Source organism: Micromys minutus (assembly GCF_963924665.1).
Source record: "Micromys minutus genome assembly, chromosome: 13".
NCBI lineage: Eukaryota > Metazoa > Chordata > Mammalia > Rodentia > Muridae > Micromys > Micromys minutus.
The window spans coordinates 55828996-55852763 of record NC_137982.1 but is presented as its reverse complement, the minus strand read 5'-3'; the positions used below and the strand labels follow the sequence as shown (position 1 = coordinate 55852763).

Here is a 23768-nt window from a genome sequence, read left to right as displayed (position 1 = left end):
TTGCTCAGTGGTTAGAGCACTGACTGCTCTTCCAGAGGTCCTGAGTTCAATTCCCAGCAACCACATGGTGACTCACAACCATCTGTAATGGGATCTGATGCCCTCTTCTGGTGTGTCTGAAGACAGCTACAGTGTTCTCACATGCATGAAATTAAAGAAACAACCCTCATAGAGGTAGAAGCAGTAGTTACCTTAAACACAGAAGCTTTATTACTGTATAAAATCATTACCTAGAAAAGTTATTTATTTACTTAATGTGTACAGATGTATTGTCTGCATATATGTCTGTGTATAAACAGGCAGCACCCATGGAGGGACTGTAGTTACAGTTTGTTAGTTGCTTTGTGGGTGCTAGAAATCAAACCCGGTTCCCCTGGAAGAGCAGCCAGTGCTCTTAAAAGTTAAGCCACCTCTCCAACTCCAGGCTCATTACATATAAAAAGTGGCCCAAGTCAATAAACATCCCTTTTCCTGAAGAGGGGACATTGGCATGGCTCTGTGACATGTCTCCCCGTCCCTTCAGCGAGCTCTGCTGTGGCCCTGTGCAGGGAGCAACTTTCTGCTCCCAAACTAAGAATTCACATAGAGCTTTGCTTCCGATTGGTATGAAGGCTAGGTACTTGGCCAACTGAACTTCTCTTCTTGGTAATTAAAAGTCCTGGATGACATTTTAATCCTTGGTTTTGTTTGTTTGTTTGTTGCTATTGTTGTTTAAGAAAAACTATGGCTGCCTACTCCAGTTCTCCTAGGTAGGCAAAGTCTTTGTGGACACCGGATCATCAAAGTCGGGTAATGAGCAGGGAAGACGTCATCAAGGCTAGAGCGTGAGGGCTTCTGGGTCAGGCGTCCGCAGACGCTTTTGACTTCTCCACACGGCACTCACGGTACACCAGGCAGGGATGGACCAGTGTCAGAAATATGGCAAACCCCATTGATACCTGAGGAAACAGGAAAGAGGGGTCACTCCAGCAACGCGGAGCTGCACCCATCACCAACAGAAGGACCAACGGCCTGCTGGGTCTGTAGCCTATTTACCACCTAACAACAGGTGACCTGAGGACTTCTGGGTTGTTTTCATCTTCTTCTTTCTTAAGAGAGGCTCTCAGGCTGACCTTGGAAGTCTCTGTCTCCCAAGTGCTGGAATTGTAGGCATGTACCATGCTACGTGACTGAGTCAGCGCTCACAGCTGGACTCGGCCTTGTGCTAAGCAAGCCCCATAAACCACACCCAGCCCTGTTAAGCCCATTCTATGGATGAGCAAACAGTGGCCTAGAGGGCACCAGTGACCTGCACCAGGTCCTGTGAGAAGCTGGGGAGGCATCTGTCAGACTCCATCTAGATGTTGAGTTAGGGCTCCTGATGCCTTCAGCATGGTCTTGTTCCTTCTAGTGACAGACTTTTACACTTACTTTACAGTTTGAACTTTAAAAAAATTATTTTATTTATGTGTGTGTGAGTGTATATCTCTGTGTGTGCATGGATGTGTGTATCAATGTGTGTGTGAATGTGTGTATCAGTGTGTGTGTAAATGTGTGTATTAGTGTGTGTGTGAATGTGTGTATGAATGTGAGTGTGTACCAGTGTGTGTGTGTGTGAATGTGAGTGTGTACCAGTGTGTGTGTGAATGTGAGTGTGTATCAGTGTGTGTGAATGTGTGTATCAGTGTGTGTCTGTGAATGTGTGTATGAATGTGAGTGTGTACCAGTGTGTGTGAATGTGAGTGTGTGTGAATGTGTGTATCAGCGTGTGTGTGAATGTGAGTGTGTAAAAGTGTGTGTGTGAATATGTGTATCAGTGTGTGTGTGTATGAATGTGTGTGTGTATGAATGTGTGTGTGTATATGAATGTGTGTGTGTGTATGAATGTGTGTATCAGTGTGTGTCTGTATGAATGTGTGTGTGTGTGTGTGTGTATAAATGTATGTGTGTGTGTGTCTGTGTGTCTGTTTGTGAGTTTCCAAGTGCCATGAAGTACATGCAGAGGTCAGAGGACAACTTCTAACCTTTGGGTCTTTCCTTCCACCATGGGTCCTAAGGAATCAAACTGAAGGGACTTCATTCAGTGGCAAGCACCCTTACACACTGGCCATCTCCCCACCCCGATGACCTCTTTAATGAGGCAAGCAGGTCCACCAGCGACCAGAACACTGGCTCCCGGGTGCAGAGACCTCTATGCCTTAACTGACCATGGCTCTGAGCATCTGAGTTTGGAAGTCATTTAATCTCTTTGGTCCTCAAGTTCCCCCCAAAGTTGGAGATTCCCCGACTCCTTCCTAGGGCCAGGCCATTAGTATCTACTGAGTACGGGGCCCAGGGATGAACGCATGAAGCTCTAGCCCTCAGACAAATGTAGTATATGCCATAGTCTCAGGTAGAAGTCAGGGTTAGCTTGCACTAACTGAACGTAGAGAACCCTTTTGCTTGAAATTCTGAGAGGATTTTGCATCCTCTTCTGGAGTAAGACATATTTGTTTATACTCCCAAACTGGTTTTCTCCAGACCTATGAGAAGCAAGACTTTCTGGGAAGTAGTACCATGTTAATCCTGCGACTTTAGGAAGTCCCAGCTTGAGCCAGGTTTCTGCCTGGGGCCCTAGTTTGAGAAGTAAAGCCCTGAATATTTCTTTTCTGCACTACAGAAGCCTCTAACAAACACATCCAGGCCTCCTGAGTCATCTTAGGGCGCCCCCTGCTGGGGCCCTGTGCAGTAAGTCCAGCCTGGGTAACCTGTCTAGTCAAGGGCCCCCACACATGCCGGCCAGAGAAATGAGCCCCACATAGTACTCACATAGACAGCGTTGCTCTCGGGGGAGACTTTGAACAGGGGAAACTGCAGCAAAGACACAACAGCTGACAAGGCCATCACCAGCCCAAAGAGCTTTCCAAAATGCTCTGAGGGAAAACTAGGGAGAGAAAGAGGTTTCAGTGAGTTCCACAGATACCTCCCCCGCCACACACACACACAACTACTCCCACTCCAAGCAGGAGTCTGTTGTCCGTGAACATTTATCAGCTAGCTCTCCTGTTGTAGGCCTGCCCTTCACCCTCCCATGCAAGTCCTTTCTTCTCCTACTCTACTCGGTTCTTCTAGCCACAAGATACAGAGAAGGCACTAACTACACTGGGCCCAGGAGAACAGAAGGACCCAGGCCCAGGCTATGCCTAGGGAGGTCTTAAGGAAAAGACAGATGCAGGTGCTATCAAAAGAAGCAAGAATGGAGTGCCAAGGACACAAAGATGGGGAAATACCTTTCTAACTCCTCTCTGGCAGGGTTAGAACAGAAGTGGGCAGTGGAGGGACACAGAGATTCTCCCTGGACACAGAGCCTCTGGTGTGCGAATGTTCCATCCTTCCCACCTGTCTCCACATTTAGCCATGGCCCCTTCTACATGTACCCTCACCTACAGGCCCATCTCACCCCACCATTTCTTCATGGCCAGCCCACTTCCCCTTCCCTCAGCTTACTCACGCCAGTGTGAGGAAGGCAGCATTGCACCCATACAGGAAGGAGCGGCTGACCACTTGCAGGATGAAGGTGGCATACTGTAACTTTATGACAGGGATGGAGGCACACAGGATAAAGCCCAGGGACAGCAGAGACGTCAGGGTCAGCGAAGGTACCATGGAGCTGAGAGCCACGGCCTCAGCAGAGGAACCTGGTTCAGAAGGAAATAGAGGTGCCTATAATTATGCCCAAGAAAGATCAGAACTAACCAAACAGAACCAGGTCACATCTCAACACCAGCTCCTCGGCGTTAATAACTGTCCTCCTACATGTCAGTCAAACGTATCCAATCTTCTCAGTTCCACATGGCTTCCCAACTCAGAGATGTAGTGGCCTCTGGTCAGGCTCACACTCACGGTTGTCCCCTGCAGTTGTCCCCTGCAGCCTAGAGCCAGGAATGAGGACGGTGATGCTGACTGTTCATACAGAACTGGTAATAGCAAAGGACTAAAGGAATCCGAACTGTCACCAACCAAGGCACATGGTACCAAGTACAAGCCAGCCACAGAACAGAGCCAGGCGGCGGTTACCAGGGTGACGAGGGTGATTACATAGGTGACTGCTGTATTTTAAAGAGAGACAATAAAGAAAGGAGGAAATGAAGGAAAACAGGAAGCAGAGGAGGAACTATATGTCTCATTCCCCACTTCTGGCTTTGAGGAAATGTAACTGCTTAACTTGAGAGTGTTTTCAAAGAGGAAAAGAGCAAGTGAAGCAATCTCAAAATATCAGAGACAGAAAGACACAAAAAAAAAAGAGACCAATGGACAGAACTGTGTCCAGCTGGACTCGTGTGTATGTGAGCATGCATGTAGCCTCACTGGAGCAAAAGAAAAGCAACCAAGGGAGCACAGAAATAGCCGCTATGAGAGAGGGTGACACGCAGGAGGGAGGCTGTTTGGGGGAGGATGGGGACCAGCAGGAGGGATGCAGTGGACACAGGGGGCAGGAGAGACGAATGAATAAAAATGGCAGATACTGAACACACACAATGCCATTGTACACATCTGCAATGCCATTCTCACACACACCGAAAGGAAGAAAGGCCATAACGAAGCCCACCGCCCACCATGTGAACTTTAAAAATTAATTTTAAAAAGGATGAGCATACAAAGAGAGAAAACACCCAACCTGAAGACTCTAAATATTGTTGTCCACCAGGGACCCAAGACTGGCTGGAGAAATGGCCAATTTCAAGTTTGGTGCAGGGAGACGCCCAGCAAGAGAGACCCAAACCTTCCGAGGCACTAACGGCAGGGCACCGACTAAAGGCGAGCGGTGTCTGAAGGTCCCACACTTTAGACTGGAAAAGTTTCCAAAGACTAGTCAATGCAAGCCTGAAGAATGGCGAGGGCCCGTAAGGTGGCTCAGCAGGGAAAGGCGCCTGTCACCAGCCTGGCAACCTGTGTTCCGTTGCTGGGATCCACACAGTAGGAGAAAACTGAGACCCAGGAGCTGTCCTCTGAGCTTTGCAGACACGCCCTGGCATGCACCCACCCACCCACGTATGCCTTATACGCCTTTATCCTCAGCACTGAGGAAGCAAAACTCACACACACATCTTTGTGAGTTCAAGGCCAGCCAGGGATACGTAGTGAGAGCCAGGCAAAATAAATAAACAAATAGCCCACAGAATAGTGAGGGCCAGCTTGCAGTTGAGAGGAAGAGAATTTGCAGAACACGTGAGAAGCCCTGAGCCCCATCTCCAGCACTGAAACGGAAGACAGAGCAGGATGGGACCATGTCAGACACACTGTGCAACCTAAGTGTTGTCAAACAAAGCAACCTTCCCCCCCCAAAAAAAAGAAGGGAGAGAGAGAAAAAACAGGTAAGATCCTATCTCATGCTATACACATATGAAATTCCCAAAAATAAAGTTTTTTTTAAGCAAAACCCAAAGTTTTAGAAACTCAGACACAAACTAAGACGACTGAGCTTTGGTACGCACACAGATGGAATCTAAAGACAGTCACCCCACTTGTGGGACGTGCGGTCACTGTGTCGTCCTGAAACTGGTTAAGCAGAGGAGGAAGGTGAGCGAGTGCTTCAGTGTAAAGAAACAGTGTGAAAAGCTGGGTCTTCTGAGGAACTGGAGCTGCTAAAAGCCAGAGGAAAGCTGGAAATAGCACCCTAATCAAATCATGGCTCTCAAATTGATCACAGTGGTTGCAAAATCATTAGCTGCCTGGGCTGATGGGAAGCTGTGTAATAGATGGACTGACTGCGTTCTGAAGCAGCTGAGCCATCTCAGTGTCAAAGCGGCAAAGACAGTGCACAGCCGGGGCCTGTGAAGGCACCAGAGAGGCCACAACTCCATTTCTACTTACTCTTGCCAAAAAAAAAAAAAAAAAAAAAAAAACACTTTCTGCCTATTCACCGGAAATGCCCAATCAAAAGAACCCATTCATGAAATACCCAAAAGATGCCAAGTCCAAATGTGGGAAATCTGACAGGAAAAATATCCCACTTTCTTCAAACAAACAAGGGAAGAGACGCTGACGTAAACTGTGAAAGAGGAAATTGGGGCTGTGGCTACAACTCAGTGGCAAAAGTATTTGCTTACCATACATGAGACTTAGGTTATCTGTTCCAGGCACCAAAAAAAGAAAAGGGAGAAAAAGTCTGTTATCGGGGTGTGGCAGCAAGCCTGAAATCCTCGACTTGGGAAGTGAGGCAGAAAGATCGGAAGTTCAAGGCCACCCTCAACTTCATAGTAAGTTCAAGGCCAGCCTTGGGTACATAGTAACATGAAGGCTAGCCTAAGCTGGAGGAGACCCTGTCTTAAATAAATATTAAAAAATGAAAATACAAAGGGCACATCAATTGTATGGAGATGCTGAACAAATCAGTCAGGAAACAATGTACTGTAAAAGGCAGTTACCTGCATATTAGAAAATATTAAGAATTAATGCGGATTTTCATGGTGAAATTTATGGAATGAAGACTGCTTTTTGTTTGCTTGATTTTTAAGATTAATCTATTTGTTTGTTTGTTTATTTCATGTATGTGAGTACACTGTAGCTGTCTTAGACACACCAGAAGAGGGCATCGGATCCCATTACAAATGGTTGTGAGTCACCATGTGGTTGCTGGGAGTTGAACTCAGGACCTCTGGAAGAGCAGTCAGTGCTCTTAACCGCTGAGCCATCTCTCCAGTTTGAGAGTATTTTTATTAAGGAAATCCTATGAAGCATTTGCAAATAAATACAGTGCTCAGCCTAAATTTGGTTTAAGAATCCTGCAGCGGGATTGGGGTACAGAGAGCTGAAAGGACAGAGACAAAGCAAACAGTAACCGGTGCTCCCTGCGGTGCTCCCTCCCTTTTCTCCCAGCTCACACAGCGAGAAACATCCCAGCATCCTTCAGCTCTGCCAATCACACCCAAGGAGCACTTTTTAACTCTGAGGTACAGCGAGTAGCCTGAAGCCTTCTCATGTTCTCTCTTGGTTTCCCTACAACTCCCTCAAACTCTGCCCTCCGACGAGCTTGAATCACTCACAGGAAGGATCCAGATTCCTGAATACCCGTCTCTGTGGGTCCTGTCACACCATCAGACTCTTCCCCTTCCCCTCCCTTCTTTGTCTTTTTCATCCTGGCTCTGTCGCTCTCTCTGAAGAAGACTTCCCTGACAGCCCTGCCTCACCCAGAACAGGTAGTGCGCCCTTCGGAGTGCCCGTAGTCCACCGCCCGTTCATGCCGCATGCTCACAGAGGCTCTGTGACTCACAGCAGAGCTATATCCAGAAAACCCCATCGGAAGACAAAAATACCAGCAAGTTGAAAATGCATTAAACATGCTTAGCCTATAGGTATCATGGCTCGATGTACGCTAGCTCAAAAGGGCTCAGAATATTTCACATTAGCTGCGCAAAACCACCCAACAGTAAACCCACCATCCAATAAAGTGCTGGCTATCTCATTGCTCTGTGGACAGTAGAAATAGGAAAACAGAATGGCTGTGTGTGTGTGTGTGTGTGTGTGTGTGTGTGTGTGTGCGTGCATGTGTATGGAGTGTGTGTGTGTGCTTGTGTGTGGAGTGTGTGTGTGTGCATGTGTATGGGGTGTGTGTGCATGTGTGTGTGCATGTGTGTGCTTGTGTGTGTGGTGTGTGTATGTGTGTGTGTGTGGTGTGTGCATGTGTGTGGTATGAGTGTGTGCATGTGTGTGTGTGTGTGTGTGTGTGTGTGTGTGTGTGTCATGGACTCCAGCAGTCTGTCAGTAACAGGCCATCTGTACTTTATGGATTGCTACTACCAAAATTTACCCGTCTTGTCATTGCTAAATCCCCCATGGGTCTAGTACCATGGCGAACACAAAATGTATGACCAAGGGTTGAACGGGTGGATGGATGAGCCAGTCAGGGAGAAAGGGCAAAGGCAAAGACAAGGTGACTGTGGAAGTCTGTGAAGGTCTCTCCTCCCGGCTCCCCAGGCTTACCTGTCCTTTTGGCTTCCTTCTGGTACTTCTGTTTGAGGCAGTCCATGAGTAAGCCATTCCAGGGGGCACACAGCACGCCAAAAAACTGGGTGACGGCAAAGGCATTTGTGTAGGCACTGACTTGTGAAGGCATAAAGAATAGAGAGGGTGGGGTGAGAAGAAATTTCCAGGCTGTTCACAGGAGACTCTCCCATCCCGCCCTTCTCTTCCCCTCCTCAGGCCCTCCCGACAGACTCCTCTGAAGCCCACGTACCTTTCACGTTATCCTCACCAGCCAACCTGGTGAGCAGAGAGTTGAGAGTTCCAATGAAGAGGTAATGCCACAGCTGTATGATGGACAGCCACACCACGTGCAAGATAAATCGGCGAGAGAGCACGCAGCGCCGAAAGGAGCGTGGCTGCTGTTCTTGCTGCTGCTGCTGCTGCTCTGGCCCAGGGTTCTCTGCTAGGGAAGGGAGGAACTCAGGAAAGAGGAAGGGTTGATTGGGCCACAGCGGCCCTTAACAAGGCAGCCTCAGGCCTAAGTTCACCGGCCATGCTTGTCTTCTACGAGCCCCTCCACCCTCTCCACGCTTCATCACCTTGTCCCTCCTGCTTTCCTCGCTGTCTTGAGATCTGTCTCTCACAGCCTGCTCACTGACACTCTTGCTGTAGTACTTTCCTAGATGTTCTCAGCCAAGATGGTGAAATCGGTCCCAAGGACAATGTTGGGACCGATTGAGGGCAAAGATAGACAGCTGTTGTTTTGGTCAACTCTGTATCCCCCACCTTCCTTTTGGTCCCAGAATCCCACATTTCCTTAGGACTCCCCTGTTCTCTCTGGTCCAATCGGAACCATGAATTCAATATTCTGTTCCTCACTCAATCTCCCTAAGTAGGGAGATTGGCTAAGACTTTAACATACGGGAATGCTCAGAGGCAGCCAGTTCCACACCTCTGTAGCCTGGCAGGTTCTCTTTCCTCTTGAATATCTGAGCCTCCCACAGTCCTCTTACTGTTTTTATTGTTTGAGACAGGGTCTTTTGTAGCCCAGACTGGCCTCAAACTCACGGTGTAGCTGAGGTTGACGTTGAACTTCTGACTCCCCTTTCCATTATGTCTGGGTGCACACAGTGCCGGGACTGAACCCACGACTTTACATACACTAGGCAAGGGCTCTACCCTGGCCCCTACTCATTTTTTTAACAAATAAATTTTATTGTGTGTATTTAAAGCACACAACATGCTGTCATCGGGTGCATATAGATAGTAAAATGGTTACCATAGCAAAGCAAATTAACATATCCATCACCTCATATTGTTGCCCATTTTTCCATGTGTGCCAAGAACAACTAAAAATCTGCTCATATAGAAAAAAATATCTCAAATACAATGTAATTCTATTAACTGTCCTGCTCTGGAAACTGCTTTCTTCTGCCCAGCTGCTACTTCTGCCCTGTGACCTGCCTCCCTCCAACCCCTCCCTCCTCCTCCTATTTTTACTTCTACTGTGACTAGCAATGGTTTATAATATTCATAAGCAAAGACCCAGAGCAGACAGAGGAGGGAAAGGAGGAAGTGATGGAGATGGTACAGATGGAAAGAGGTCACGGCCAAGAGACATAAAGAAATGGAGACACAGATGTCAACCTTGGTGCCCTAGAATCCCAGGGGAGGGCAAGACCAGAGACTAGGGATCAGGGCGAAGGAAGATAGATTTCACCGTGAAGAGAGCTGAGGCATGAGGTGGATAAAGCAAGAAAGAGGCGCTGAAAACACACAAAGACCTTTCCCTTTCTGGGCCCTCTCGAGAGTGAGGGCATTGAAAAGAAATGCTTATGGGCTCTCCCTTGCATAGCCTGGCCTCATCCTCAACCCCTGGGATGACTTCGTGGCAGATGAGAAGCCACCAAGGTGGCTGGGGCTGCCAGTGTCTGCGGGAGACACCGGTGAAGCGGAACTCACCTTCCTGCGCTGACAGGCAGTGTCTGGCGGGGACAAGGGTGAAGCGAAACTCACCTTCCTGCGCTGACAGGCGCTCCTTGGGCTGTAGCTCCTTGGCTTCCTGCTCAGCTGCTTTACTCTCTTCCTTCCTGGTGCCAAACCTGGAGCACAAGCTGTGGAAACAGCAGCCCCCGCACTCAGCCCAAGGGCTATGAGCTTGACCAAAACAGGACCAGAAAACAGCGCAGGGGGTCCTCATCTTACTTCACACGGAATCACTTTTGAACAACCTCGGTGGCCAAGTGACAACCTAGGCCAACTGGATCAGAGTGCCTATTGGCTAATAGCCAGGTTTCCGTGTTTCCAATTTTTAATTGTAATGATCTGATTGATTCTGATAGACAGAAAAGTTTGGGGTGTCCTAGAAGTATGGAAGAAGAGAATAGGTCTTGTTACAAGTCTCAGCTCTGACTCTCACGTAGCTCCAAGCTTTACCCCGCAAAGCCTCATTTTCACAGACGTAAAACAAAGGCACACCCATCAGTACACGGCCATGCGTAGAAAGTGAGACCGTAAGAACGAACTCAAAGAGCATATGGGGCACAACAGATAGCAAGGGAGCAGCAAATGAAGGTGCCCCTTGGCTCCTGGTGACCGCCGGTGTGACCATGGCAGCCCTTGTCTCCTTGGCGATGTCTACCCATTCCTCATCATCATGTAGGCTAGACATGAGAATGGCTTCGGCCAAGATAATGTAGTGAACAAATGACTCATTAATTCCAAGTTGCAGCCTCAAAGAACCGTGTGTGTTTCTGTCCCCTCTCTGACCCCCAGAACCACTGTGTGCACACACCCAAGCCTGTGACACAGACATTCCTGTTATCAAACCCATGTAAGCACAGCGCTGGCAGAGCAGCCAACTCCCTGCTAACACATCAGACGATCGGAAGCATAAATGATGAGATGATCCAAGTCTGGCTCAGATGTCTGAGGAGCTGGAGAGATTCTTAGCCGTTAAGAGGACTCTCCGCTCTCTCAGAGGATCCAGGCTTGGTTCCCAGTACCCATATAGCAGCTAAAGCTCATCTGTAACTCTAGTTCTAGGGGACCTGGTGCCCTCTTCTGACCTCCATGAACAGCAGGAGTACACATGGGCACTTACGCAGGCAAAACACATATACACAAAATAAAAATAAGCTAATTTTTAAAGAAAAGCAATGCTGGGCATAGTCGTTATGCAGGAGTAGCTAACGAATACAATCCTCTCCTGTAGCAGGGTCAGTCTTCCCTTTTTCCTACCTCAGATCAGATGGGATATTGGCCAATCATCCTTACCCATAGCTGTAGTTAGGAGGCAGTGGGTAGGGGATATGTCCCTGGGGCATCAGAAGGAAAGTACGCCCAACATGCCAGATACTGCAGACAGACAGGAAGATGAAGGAATGCCTGAGGCTGATGCCCTGCTCATAAAGAAGCTGTGGGGAAAAGAGCAACATGTCAGGATAACACCGGTACTCACAGGAGCATCACAGACTGTAGTCAAAAGTGCGGAGAGAAACCAAACTGTCTGTGGAGAGGTGAACAAATGAGCAAAAAGTGGTATCGCCACTTGATGGGTCACACCACAGCCTGTACAAAAGGGAGGATGTCATGGCACACATCTCCCTGGGGACATGCTAACTAATGAAGACAGTCCCCAAAAGACAAATTTCGTATTACTCTACTTCCAGGAGACTCCTAGGGTAGTCACACCCATAGAAAGTGTCCCAGCAACTACCAGGCTGAACACAGGGGCAGAAGGATTTAGTGGGTACAGGCTTCCAATTTTAGAATGTGACATTTTCTCCAGACAGATGACAGTGCTGGTTGCTCAATAGTATAAATGCAGCTGAACTCCTAACCTGTGCGCTTAAAAAATGATTATGGGTTGGCAAAATGGGTCAGTGGGTAAAGGTTCTGGATGCCAAGCTTGATGATCTAAATTCAACACCTACAATCTGTACGGTGACTGGACTCCCTCAAGTTGTCTTCTGTCCTCCACAGACATGCTGTGAGGCACACACGTGTTCACACGAACACATACACACACATACATACATACATATACATACACACATACACACACACACACATACACATACACACACAGACACACACACATACACACACATACACACAGACAGACACACACACACACATACACACAGACACACACACATACACACATACACACAGACACAGACACAAACACACACAAACACATACACACAGACACACACACACACATACACACATACACACACATACACACAGACACACACACATACACACACATACACACAGACACACACACACATACACACACATACACACAGACACACATACACACAGACACACAGACACAGACACACACACACATACACACACAGACACACACACATACACACACATACACATACACACACATACACACAGACACACACACATACACACACATACACATACACACACAGACACACATATACACAGACACAGACACAGACACACACACACACACATGCGCACACGCACACACACCCTCCAATAGATAATTTTTAAGTTTTTTGATAGTATATTTTATACTATATGTATTTTATCACAGATGAAAAGCCTAGGAGGCAGAAGCTGGAAGCCACATGTCCAAAGCTTTAGCAGAGCCTCCCGTCTGCCCTCCTGGAGCTGCAAGAAAGATCCCATGTCCCTTTACTCAGGGCCTAGTAAGCAGCAGGGAGACATCTCCTCTCAGGACTCTGAAATCCTTTTGATTAATGCTATACCCTCCCCGACCCTCCAATAGTAAGAAGTCCTGGGCAACTCTTCACACAGAGGTCAGCTTACAAAAGCTACAGAGGGACCCTCCCTGTGGTCTCCTGGGTCACATAACAAAAGAAAACTCTAAATTCAACTTCCAGGTTAGAAACCACAAATTAAGTCAAACCTCTTCCTTTTACAGAGGGTGACACTGAAGTCTGGAGAGGCAAGATGGCCACACAGGAAGCAACCTAGTCAGATTAAACGGAGTCTCCTACTCTTGCTCCAGCCCTTCCCTTCCACCTTCAAGGAGGAGATGCATCCAGGTAAGCCTTACCCAATGAGGAGGAGGAAACTTAGAAAATGGCTCTTGTACTTCCAGCAAAGGGTCTGGAGAGCCCCAGGGACTCAGACTTCCTTGCCGAAGTGCTCATGGGACTAAGTGACATTCATGAGCCTGTGCGCGGCCTAACCAGAGAGAAGCCCAGGTTGGACAGTTTGGGGTTCACCATTTTTTCACTCCTGTTGCCAGACCTTGTGTTCCAACTGGTTGCCTCACAATCAAAGCATGGTTGCTACAGTGTTGCCTGTCACCCCTTCCTTCCCACTGCAGTCTTCAAAGAGGAAGGACAGAGAGAGCCAGGGTAGGCTTTATTGTTGCAGCTGGGTCTTGGATAGGTCATGCAGGCTCAAGCTCACTGTAAAAGATGGCCTTGACTTTCTGGTCCTCCTCCCTCCATCTCCGTGGTGCTGGGATTACAGATATGCTACCAAGCTTGATTGTACAGTACTGGGGCTTGAACCCAAGGCTTTGTGCTTGAGAGGCAGGCATTCTAACAACTGAGCTAGCCCCCAACCTAAAGGTTTTCTTCTACTCTGTTTTTGAAAACCCTCCCCTGAAGTTCTATATTATACATCCACTTTATCTCATGGCAAGGATATGGCATGCCCGCCTCTACCTCCCAGTGGGAGTAGAGACAGTTTCCCATCATTAGCTTAGACCAGCCAGAAATAATCCCATGGGTTAGGCAAGGCACTAACCAGATAAAACTGTTAGCAGTAACTTACACGAAAATCATTAACAAAGCCAGGTGTGATGATCCCTGCCTGTAACCTCAACACTGGGGAACCTAAAGCAAAAGAATTGCAAGTCTGAGGCTAGCCTGGGCTATAAGATTCAGTCCAGTCTGCTCTACACAGTCAGATGCTGTCTCAAAAACAACTTAACTGAAGCTTGGTGTCAAGACACATTTATAATCTGAGCGCTTAGAAGGCTAAAGATGAATAATGATGAGTTGGGGAACACACTGGACTACACAGTGAGTCTTGAGCCAGCTTAAGAGGCCTTTGTCTTAAATGATAATAACAATTAATTTAATAAAAAAGCAAAACCATTAGCAGAATGGTTGTTAATGGGCTTCTCATATCCTTGCCAACAGTTTGTTCTCCTGACACTTATAACCAGCCCTTGGGGGGGATAGAAGGCCCTGTGTAGTCTCTAATGCCCTCAACAGCCTTTCCTACCCACTTTCCCAAGCGGGTAGGAATCAGCAAATGCTAGTTTTTACAGAGTTCCCAGTTTCTGTCCATCCCTGACCCATGTATATCATGATCACATCTTCCTTCTTCACCGAGCAGAGAGTACAGTGTAAAGAGAGGGCTTGGTGGTCACGAGCTCATCTCTAGAGATAGACAGGCCCAAGTGCAAGTTCGATGTCACAGTTACCAGTGCTGAACCTCTGACGGGCATCATGATCACCCCAACACTCAAGTGTGTCACCTGACGAATGTGCCAACCTCCAGGGCTGGCAGAAGCCATGCAGGGTTCACAGGACGAGCACTTGGAATTAATAAGGGCTCAGGTGTTCAATAAATGTTAAGTCAGTATGGTGTGTGTGAAAGTGTACGCAGGCCAGAGGATGTCCTTAAGTGTCGTTGATCAGGAGACTGGGACCTTGAGATTTGCTGTTTGCAACTCTCCACACCGGGAAGACAAGCGCACACCAGGACACTCAGCCTTTCCACCTGGATTCTGGGGATCCAACTCGGGTAGTTGTGCTCACACAGTGGGCCCTTCACTGACTGGGTTATCCCCTCAGCCCAGCTTCCGGTATTCCTACCTTAATGATGAGGAACACTGCCGAGGAGGAGTCAAATGCGCCATTGTAGAGGGTGATAATGGTTGAGCGGTGTTTGCCAAAGAGATTCCCAATCTGGAGAAGACAGACAAACTTAGCTGATTTACTTACTCATGAAACAATTTTACCCTCCTCAGCTCCCAAGCACGCGCCAGGCAGGATTCATGTCCCCAGCCTCTTGCGCCCCAATTCCTTCTGTGTTCTGGTCTTGGTCAACCCTCTGCTGCCTGGGATGGGGGAACGTGGGCTCACACCCACCTGTAGGTTGGTGATGAGGAACAGGATTCCCCCCACTGCAAGCATTGGCATGGCCAGGAAGAGCAGCATGGCAGTGTCTGGAACCACAAAAGTCACAGGAGTGAGCGGCGACTTCACCCGAAGCCCCAGAAGCCTCCAGCTCCATCAGCTCCAAACTTGCAACAGCACGCTTGCAGCTCGCTGCAGCAGCCTGCCGTCGGGAACGGTCAAGAGACTCCAGTCATGCCTTCTAATGTGTCCTGAGGCCCTTCTCCTTACCAAAGGCAGTTGTCCGCAGCAGACCACAAACGCCTGTTTTATCACCGTGGGAGAGGAGGACTCCGGAGTCAGCCCCAAGTCCAGCCTCATAGTCTCTGCGTCATCATGAGCATGAGCCATTTTCTGAACCTGCCTCGCTCTCCTCACCCGATGAACAGAAACAAGAGACGCTACCCTGCTCCTCTGGAGCACCGTGCCAACAGAGAGAGAAACGCCTGTGAGCCTGCTGTTTGCTTCTAAGATTTTGAGCATGGCTTTGTGGCATGGTACTTGGCATTAGAAATGCTGCATGCCAAAGTAATGCTCCTCGTTCTAAACAAAACAACAAAACCAAACAAGCAAGCAAAACTGGCATGCAAGCAACAGGCCTCCTAAGTGCTGGATAATCTCTAAATGACTCCCAATCAGAGAAAGGAGCAATTTTTGCACCATATAATTCAGAGGTTATTGGTGTGTTAGCCCTGTTCTAGCATACTCTATTTTTCCCACATTTTATTTGTATGTGTGTGCTGTGTGTGTGTGTGTGTGTGTGTGGTGTGTGTGTGTATGGCAATACATGTGTATGTGGGGGGGTATCTGTGTATGTGTGTGTGTTTGGTATATATGAGTGTGTCTGTGTGTGTGCACTGGCATATGTGTGAAGGCCAAAGGACAACTTGTGGGAGTTGGGTCTCCCTTTCTACCATGTGGGTTCTGGGAATCAAACTCACATCATCAGACCTGTTGACAAGCGTCTTACCTGCTAAGACATCTTGACAACCTCTTAACCTCCTCTTAAGTAACTATTATTCAATGACCAGAGAAGCTCTGGAAAGGGATGATTTTAGAGATAAGTCACACTATTTGCCACTCACTTTCTGTCATTTACAGATGACATTTGTCATTTACAAATGTCTCTCCTAATGAGCTAAAGATTAGAGATCAGCCTCACAATAAAATAATCCTAGCATAAATACTACCTTTCTCGGAACAAAAGTCTTGTTTTATGGAGGAAGAGGGACTTTTAGGAGAGGAGCTTTGGGATTCCAAAAGCCTAAGACAGGTCCATGTCTCTGTCTCTCCCTCCCTCTCTCCCTCTCCCTCTCTCCCTCTCCCTCTTCTTCTCCCTCTCTCCCTCTTCTTCTCCCTCTCTCCCTCTCCCTCTCTCCCTCTCTCCCTCTCCCTCTCTCCCTCTCTCTCTCCTCCCTCTCCCTCTCCCTCTCTCACTCTCCCTCTCCCTCTTCTTCTCCCTCTCTCCTTCTCCCTCTCTCCCTCTCCCTCTCTCCCTCTCTCCCTCTCCTCCCTCTCCCTTTCCCTCTCTCCCTCTCCCTCTCTCCCTCTCCCTCTCTCCCTCTCTCCCTCCCTCTCTCTTTCCTGCTGACTGTGGATCCAGCTGTAGAACTCTCAGCAACCTCTCCAGCACCATATCTCCGTATGCCAAGGCTCTTCCCACCATGTTGACAAAGGAGTAACCCTCTGAAACAGTAAGCCAGTCCAAGAGTTGCCTGGGCCATACGTCTCTTCCCAGCAATACAACATTGCTGGCAGCTGGGGTGTTGGCTTAGTCAGTGAGGAATTTGCCCTGCAGGCATGAGGGTCTGTGATCAGCAAGTATAGCCTAACCAGCACAAAGCAAGAAAACTAGATAGAGAGTGAGAGCTGTTGCCTCCAAACCACAAGACACATGAGGGGGCTAAGGTAGACTTCTGGCTTCTTCTTAGATGTAAGTAAGTAAGCCACACACTTTGCATGCACACTCAAGTGAGAGCACATGTCAACACATATACGTAAGTAATTAATAATATAAATACGTAACGGGATTCTTGCTCAAAACTCACAAATGTGAATAAATAAATAAATAGGTGTATTGCTCAACTCTTACAAATGAGACTTCATTAGATTTGTTTCGACCAAAACACCAAGCCCCTGGGTTGGCTGAGCATAAGCAGAACCTCCCTCATGAGGTCAGCTGGCTCTGACACAGATCTGTTTTTATTTCTCTACCCCCTAACATTAAGACACCTCAATTGCCTTTGGAGAAGAACCTCTTGGCCAATGGAACCTCCCGCTTCTAAGTCCTCTTCCCACGTACTTATCCACGGCCTTAAGAGAGTCATTAAACTAGCCCCAGCTCACCTCACCTCATCTCCCCCACATAACAAAGGAAAGAAAAGCAGGCAAGCCTGGAGTGCCCAGACTTTTATAGGAATCACTGGGAGCAATGGGGCCGTTGATTTTGATTCCACTAAGTGAAGACTATTTTCAAAATTATCATGCATGCTACACACACACACACAAAAAAAAAAAAAAAAAAAAAAAAAAAAAAACCCACAGAACATTTTAATGCTGTATAGGTATAATTCTTTCTTCAGTAGGATACATTTTTCCCAGACAATGTGAATCTGTGAAAACATCATGGGCCCTTTGCCTTCCATACCTGGCCCAGACATCCACTCCCAACTGTCCCTCCCTCCCAGCTGTCTGCCCTCACCTGCATCGGTGAAGGCAATGATGAGTGTGGCGCTGGTATAGAAAAATCTGAAATACAGAAACATCCAATTAAAAGAAGAAACGTGAGGAGTCGGCTCAGCTGACATCCAACACCAGCAAGAACTTGAACTAGCCAGGGAACTCCAGGGGTACAGCCCCTTCTGAAAAGTCAGCACCCAAGAAATCCTGACAGACTGAGAGGTAGTCCTGACACCACAGCTAGTAAGTGTGGCAGCAAATCTCAGCGGTAAGCTTGATGAGAGCCTAGATCCATCTGGGCAATGGGTTGGTGACATTAACTGATATGAGAAGACTGGAATGGATTCGAGTAGAACTATTGGACGGCAGAGGATCCTGGACTGTATAGAGCAGGGAAAGTGAGTTCAGCACCCCCATCTCCTGTGTCACCTCAGATGCGCTGTGAACAGCTCCCTCAAGCTCCTGCTGCTGGGACGTCCCACCACGGAGGTCTGGAACCTGGAGCCATGAGAAGGCTTCCTCCTTTAAGTTGCTTTTGTTACAGTATTTTATCCCAGTAACAAGAAAGTAACTAGAGTCCAGAATCTAAGACCAAACTGGGAAACCTTGGATAATGAGTTCAATTGATGTGTAAAGGACTCAGGCATACAGTAGGCAGGGCACAGGCCACCCAGTCCAAATGCCTACTTTGCAAATGAAAGCCTTGTATTCTAATTTCCCCTCCATATATGACTTTGGACAAGGTGCTGCCTTTCTCTGGGCCTCAGTAGTCTTTTCTGGAAAAAGAAAGCATCATTTGACATCATTTGACATGCAACCAAAAATAGCTATGAATCTGAACTAAGAGAATCATAAACTTAGTAAAAAAAAATTATCAACTGTGTGTGTGTGTAAAACTGAACTGCATAGTTGTTGAGAGTTCAGATGAAAACTTGGTGTCAAAATGTCAGAAGGGTTGGGCATGCCTGGATCACGAAGATCTAGAATCCAAACTCCAAGTCGTTGAGTTCACAAATAGGGGTGTGGCTTAGAAGTTTTGGTGGTTTGAATGAAAATGCCCTCAATGGGCTCATACATTCCTGTATTTGGTTTCCGTTAGTGAAGAGGACTAGGAGCCATGGCCTTGTTTGGGGAGGAGTGTACTGGGGCTGTGATGTCACCCCCATTGTACTCTCAGCTTCCTGCTTGTGGTTCCAGATGTGAGCTCCTCCTGCTGTCCTGGCCAAGCTTTCCCTACACCATCAGAAGCTCTGGAACCATACGCTTAATTAAACATTTCCTTTTGGAAGTTGCTTTGTTCATATTTGTTTTTAATCACAGCAACAGAAAAGTCACCAACACAGAAGTAGATACTTGCCTGGCTTTCATGAAGCCCTGGGTTCCATTTTTGGCAGCATTAAAAAACAAAAACCGAAGTTCAAGTGATCCTAAGATAAACCCCAAAGTCCCGGGGCCCCTTAGTGGTGGGGGACTTTGTAAAGACAAATAACAGAAAGCAGAAGTTCAAAGGACATGTGGTGGAGAAGAAGAAAATCCAAACGCCTGTCTGACTTACTGTCCCCAAAGCTTAAGTGTAAGGGACTTGTTTTACTCTCTGTTCTGACAGCTCACATGTGTTCCTGCTATGGGCTGTACGGGGCCTTGGCAGACCTGCTTATCAATGAGCCTGGCCACAGGCATTACTGCAATCGGGAGAGAACAGAACCCTTTAAAGACCAGGCGGTCTCTGACTTATTTGCAAGGGAAACCCCAACTACAAGAGCCCCCTGTCTAGTCCAAGGGAACCTGACATGTCGCCGTTGGGTAGGGCTACTCAGAAAAGGATACGCAGGACAGAAAGCAGGCAAAGTCTGAGCCACCTAGACCCGAGGCCCTGCCAGAAACAAGACTGGGAATCCCAGGGACAAGGAAAGCGGACAGCATGGACTGCACATTTTGTTAATTTTGAAATCCTGACCTCTCAGGAAGTTGAGTATGTAACAGGATAAGGCATTACCAACTACAGGGGAAGGCGGGAAGGAAAGGGAGGCCAGCATGGAGGAAGAGGGTGGTACTACCGAAGGGTCCACAAAATGCGACCCATCTGCCGGGGCAGCGTTTCCCGCCAAGCCGGAGTGCAGCCTCACACTCCCTTGCTTCTGCCCAGGCTGAGGGCTCTACACTTACATGGCTATCAGGCGAGCCACAGTGGTCTTGAAGCGGTCAAAGATGTAGCCCGTGGGGAAGGTCATGAAGTTGTTCATGAAGGATGCGAGGGTGAAGATGAGAGAGAACTTCTCATCCTGAGCTTTGGTGTCTGGATGGAAAGAAAGGCTCTTAGGAACCCTGATTATGTGAGACAGAGAATCACCCCAACCTTCCTGCCAGGTTACCTTCCAGACTGGACTCCCCTCCACCTTGTACAACTTTGCTGACCAGAAAGCTATCAGTCACATTAAAATGTATTGGTCTGTAAAGGCTGATAGGACTTCCTCCCTTGATAGCCTCTCCTCAGAGAAAGACCAGCAGGCGAAAATGGACAGGGACCTCCCTATTCTTTCCCAACTCCCAGGAACGAGGCATAGCTTCCTTTAAAAAGCCATCTTTGTCCTTACCAAAGGGCCCTGTTACATTGCTCCGGAGCAAGCAGTCCTGTTCACAGGGTTTTACGAAGTAGTTTTCTGCTTTGAACACAAACAGCAGTGACGTCCAGCCAAAGAGGACGCCAGCAAAGCCGATGCATTCCAGAAGCCCAGTCAAGAAGGTGGCCAAGTAAAGGGGCAGGCCCTGGCGTGCCATGGTCTGAGCTGAAGTGGGTCCACAAACCCTATCCTGAACTTCAGAGACCACTGGTGGTGATCTGTGGAAAATTCCTTCGGCAAACCCTCGACTTCAATGAGCCCTCTTGTTCCAACTGTCTCTGGGTTGAGCAAGAAATGCCATGGAATGGTTTGTCTGGGTCCTGGAAAATAAGGCAGAAGCAGCCTGGTACAGGCTTGTGAAAAAGACAACCGAGGGAAAAGGGTCCCAGGAGAAAGGCCGTGATGCTTTGGGAAGTAAAGACTTTCATACATGACCAGGAAATGTGGCTTAGCTATAGAATATTTATCTAGAGTTCATTCCCAAACATAGAAAACAAACACCCACCCACCCCCAACACCCGCCAAAATACTGCTCACACAGCCTATCATCCACAGCATCTGCGAAGCTACCCATGGGTAAGACAAGGCAGGTCTCAACAGCAACACGTGTCACACAGACAAAAAATGTCCTGCCCAATGTGTGGGGACATCAGAAGCAGAGGTAGGAACCCCCAAGAACCCCCGACTGAATTCAGTCCACCAGCAGCCACCCTGAGCCACTCGAAGGCCACTTGGGACCTTGCCCCTGACTACAGGCAACTGCTCAGTCTACGGCTGGAACTCTTCAGTGCGACATAGTGAAACAAATTCTTCTGAAAGGTTTTGTGAATTTGCCCCAAGGTCGCACGGGTACTTGGTCACTATGAAAAAATACCCCAACAAGAGCTTTGTCTAGGACCACAGTCCCCACCCCACCCCCACCCCATGCCTCACCCGACATTTACTAACTTCCAGCAAGCCATAGGTCGAGGGAGCTCCAGCGGCAGCCACTCTCCCAGATCGCTGTCCCCCACGACCCGCCCGCACGTTTCCGCCGCCTGGGTCGGGTTTCTTGTCGCCCCTCCCAGTCCTCCGCTTCCTCCTGCTTGCCTCCTTCTGCTTCCCGCCTCCGCCTCCCGTGAGGGCTTAGGTCCCGCCCCCGGTCTCCATCACTAAAGAAACAAACAAACAAAACAAACAACAACAACAAAAAAAAAAAAAACTCTTCTTTTTCCCTATCCCAACATCTGCCTAGGATTCTGACAGGGTCTTTTTTTGCTCTCTTTTGACTAACTTTAAGCCTTAGATAATCCTGCCTGCACCTCCCTAACCAGGCTAGTTTTAACACATTTCCAGGCATTGGTCCAGCCAGAGAGCTCATTGTTTCCAACGCTTTACCTTGACCGCTCGGGTAGACGCGGTACACAGTTTCCCACTTGCTCGTCAGGTTGCCCCCCACCCTAATTTTATCTCCAGAGCTGCCGAGAAAACCCCAGGATAAAATCATGGAGCTGGAATCAGGGCAGAAGGGTTTATCAGAAACCATCACTGGAGGGGGCCTTGCCTTTCACCTCTAAGGACCCTTTTCATTGTTCCCCACCCCCACCGCTGCTGAAACCCCCAGCCCAGGTTCTGAGAGAGGCTTCCTGCCGGACTGCATTGATTAACTATTCATTCATCACCCCATTTTTTATTAATCAAAGACATTTATAATTGCTCATCGGAGCTTGTGATCAGCATGAGACAGCCGACCTAACCAGCTGCGGTGCTCACTCCAGCCCAGAGCAAACGAGCTGATGTCTTCCTCCTCTAAACCGCGGTTCACTCCTCACCTTTGAGGGAGCTTCTTCTGAATTAGAAGCCAACACCGTGGCTCAGCTCTCTTTTCACAGAGAGATGGCGGGAAGGTCAGCACCAGGAAGTGTTGTCCAGATCACCACCAAAACAAAGTATCAAAAAGGACTATCTAAGTGACTTACTGCAGAGGGGGAGGGTGCTGTCACCCCACATCCCGGTGACAGTGACACTGACTTTCCGATAGGTTCAGCACACACACTCACTAGCTGCTCCACTAAAATGGGTTCAGAGCACCTTAGTTACAGGAGCTGTCCACAAAGAGAAGTCCACTTGGAGCAGATTCAGCAGGCTAATTGCAGAGAAGTGGGATTTCTAGTTTTAGTCATCTCTGGGTCAGAGAGGGAGCTTAGTGGAGAATCCTAAAAGTACTTTGACCCTTGGGCTGGAGGGATTGCTCAGTGGTTAGAGCACTGACTGCTCTTCCAAAGGTCCTGAGTTCAAGTCCCAGCAACCACATGGTGACTCACAACCATCTGTAATGGGATCTGATGCCCTCTTCTGGAGTGTCTGAAGACAGTGACAGTGTACTTATATATAATAAATGAATAAATTTTTTAAAAAGTACTTTGAATCAAGGTCATGCCACACAGCCTAAAAAAACTGCCTAACTCCTAATTCTTAAGTTGTTCAGTCTTAACACCAGATATTTGAAAAGACTCAAAGTGAGTCTTAACTACTGGGAGACCTCCCCCAAGTGAGACCCGAGAACGGAGCTCGATGCAAACACAAGAGGTTTATTTTCTGGCAAATTGGGGGTCGACCCTCAATCAGCCCCTCGTGGTGACTGACTGGAAGGTGACCCCAAATGACTGTAACAAGCAGTTTTTATACTTTTTAGGGGTACAGGTTACATCACCAAGGTTACAATTTAAACTTATTGGCTAAGCATATTGACCTTTGTATCTATTGGCTAGCAAGCACACGACACAAGCTTTCAAGCTCTATCTGGGACCAGAGGGTGAGGTGACTATCAGTCACTACTTTCTGTGTTTTTTCAAAAATGTTCCCTGCTTCTTCCGAGAACTGTGGGTGGAGAATGGAACTTGGCCTAGCCTTGACACACAGCAGGAAGCTGATACTTGGTCTAGGCTTGACCTGAGGCAGTGGGTGTAAGGCTGTGAAAGCCCCTAGGGTCCTTCAGGACATTGCAGAAAACTTGTCTTTTTCTTTAAAAACAAAAAAATAAAAACTGGGGAGGGTGAGGATGAGAAACTAAAAATACAACTCAAGACAAAAGGAAACACAGAGCAAGATTTTCTGTTTGACTGCCAGTCACAGAGATACTGCTAGAAATGCAAGCCCAGTCTCAGCACTGGGCTGGTGTGTTGCTCTCCTGAGGACCCGGTAGATCAGGAAATGGGAAGAGCAAAGAAGCAGAGAAAAGGTCAAAGCCAAGATAAAGAGAATTTAGAATGCAAATTGGCAGGAGCAGTCCAGAATAGCACAACTTCTGGGCCACCAGAGCACAGAACTCAGGATAAACCAGCCTAGACTTCCTCTCTCCCAAGTAGAAGCCCCACCTTATACGGGATTACAGAAGGCACTGCCTCTAGTA

The 23768-nt window shown here is 48.0% G+C and overlaps 1 protein-coding gene across 3 annotated transcripts; it reads right to left on the bottom strand.

Annotated features, from left to right (window-relative positions):
* Nucleotides 1-203: 203 nt before the first annotated feature.
* Nucleotides 204-21410, bottom strand: SLC43A3 (solute carrier family 43 member 3). Of its 3 annotated transcripts, none has more exons than XM_080928128.1 (13): nt 21326-21410; nt 20351-20697; nt 19923-20052; nt 17779-17825; nt 15051-15127; nt 14775-14867; nt 11200-11339; nt 9940-10037; nt 8195-8386; nt 7942-8061; nt 3470-3656; nt 2788-2902; nt 204-938 (listed from the first exon to the last, which is right to left on the bottom strand). In XM_080928128.1, exons 2-13 carry the CDS (start codon nt 20532-20534, stop codon nt 840-842), a joined length of 1482 nt encoding a protein of 493 aa, XP_080784254.1. In that variant the 5' UTR covers nt 20535-20697; nt 21326-21410; the 3' UTR covers nt 204-839. The 3 variants fall into 3 exon arrangements, with proteins under 3 accessions (XP_080784254.1, XP_080784256.1, XP_080784255.1); XM_080928130.1 differs by having other exon boundaries at nt 8195-8383; XM_080928129.1 differs by having other exon boundaries at nt 21311-21397.
* Between the last annotated feature and the right edge of the window lie 2358 nt (nt 21411-23768).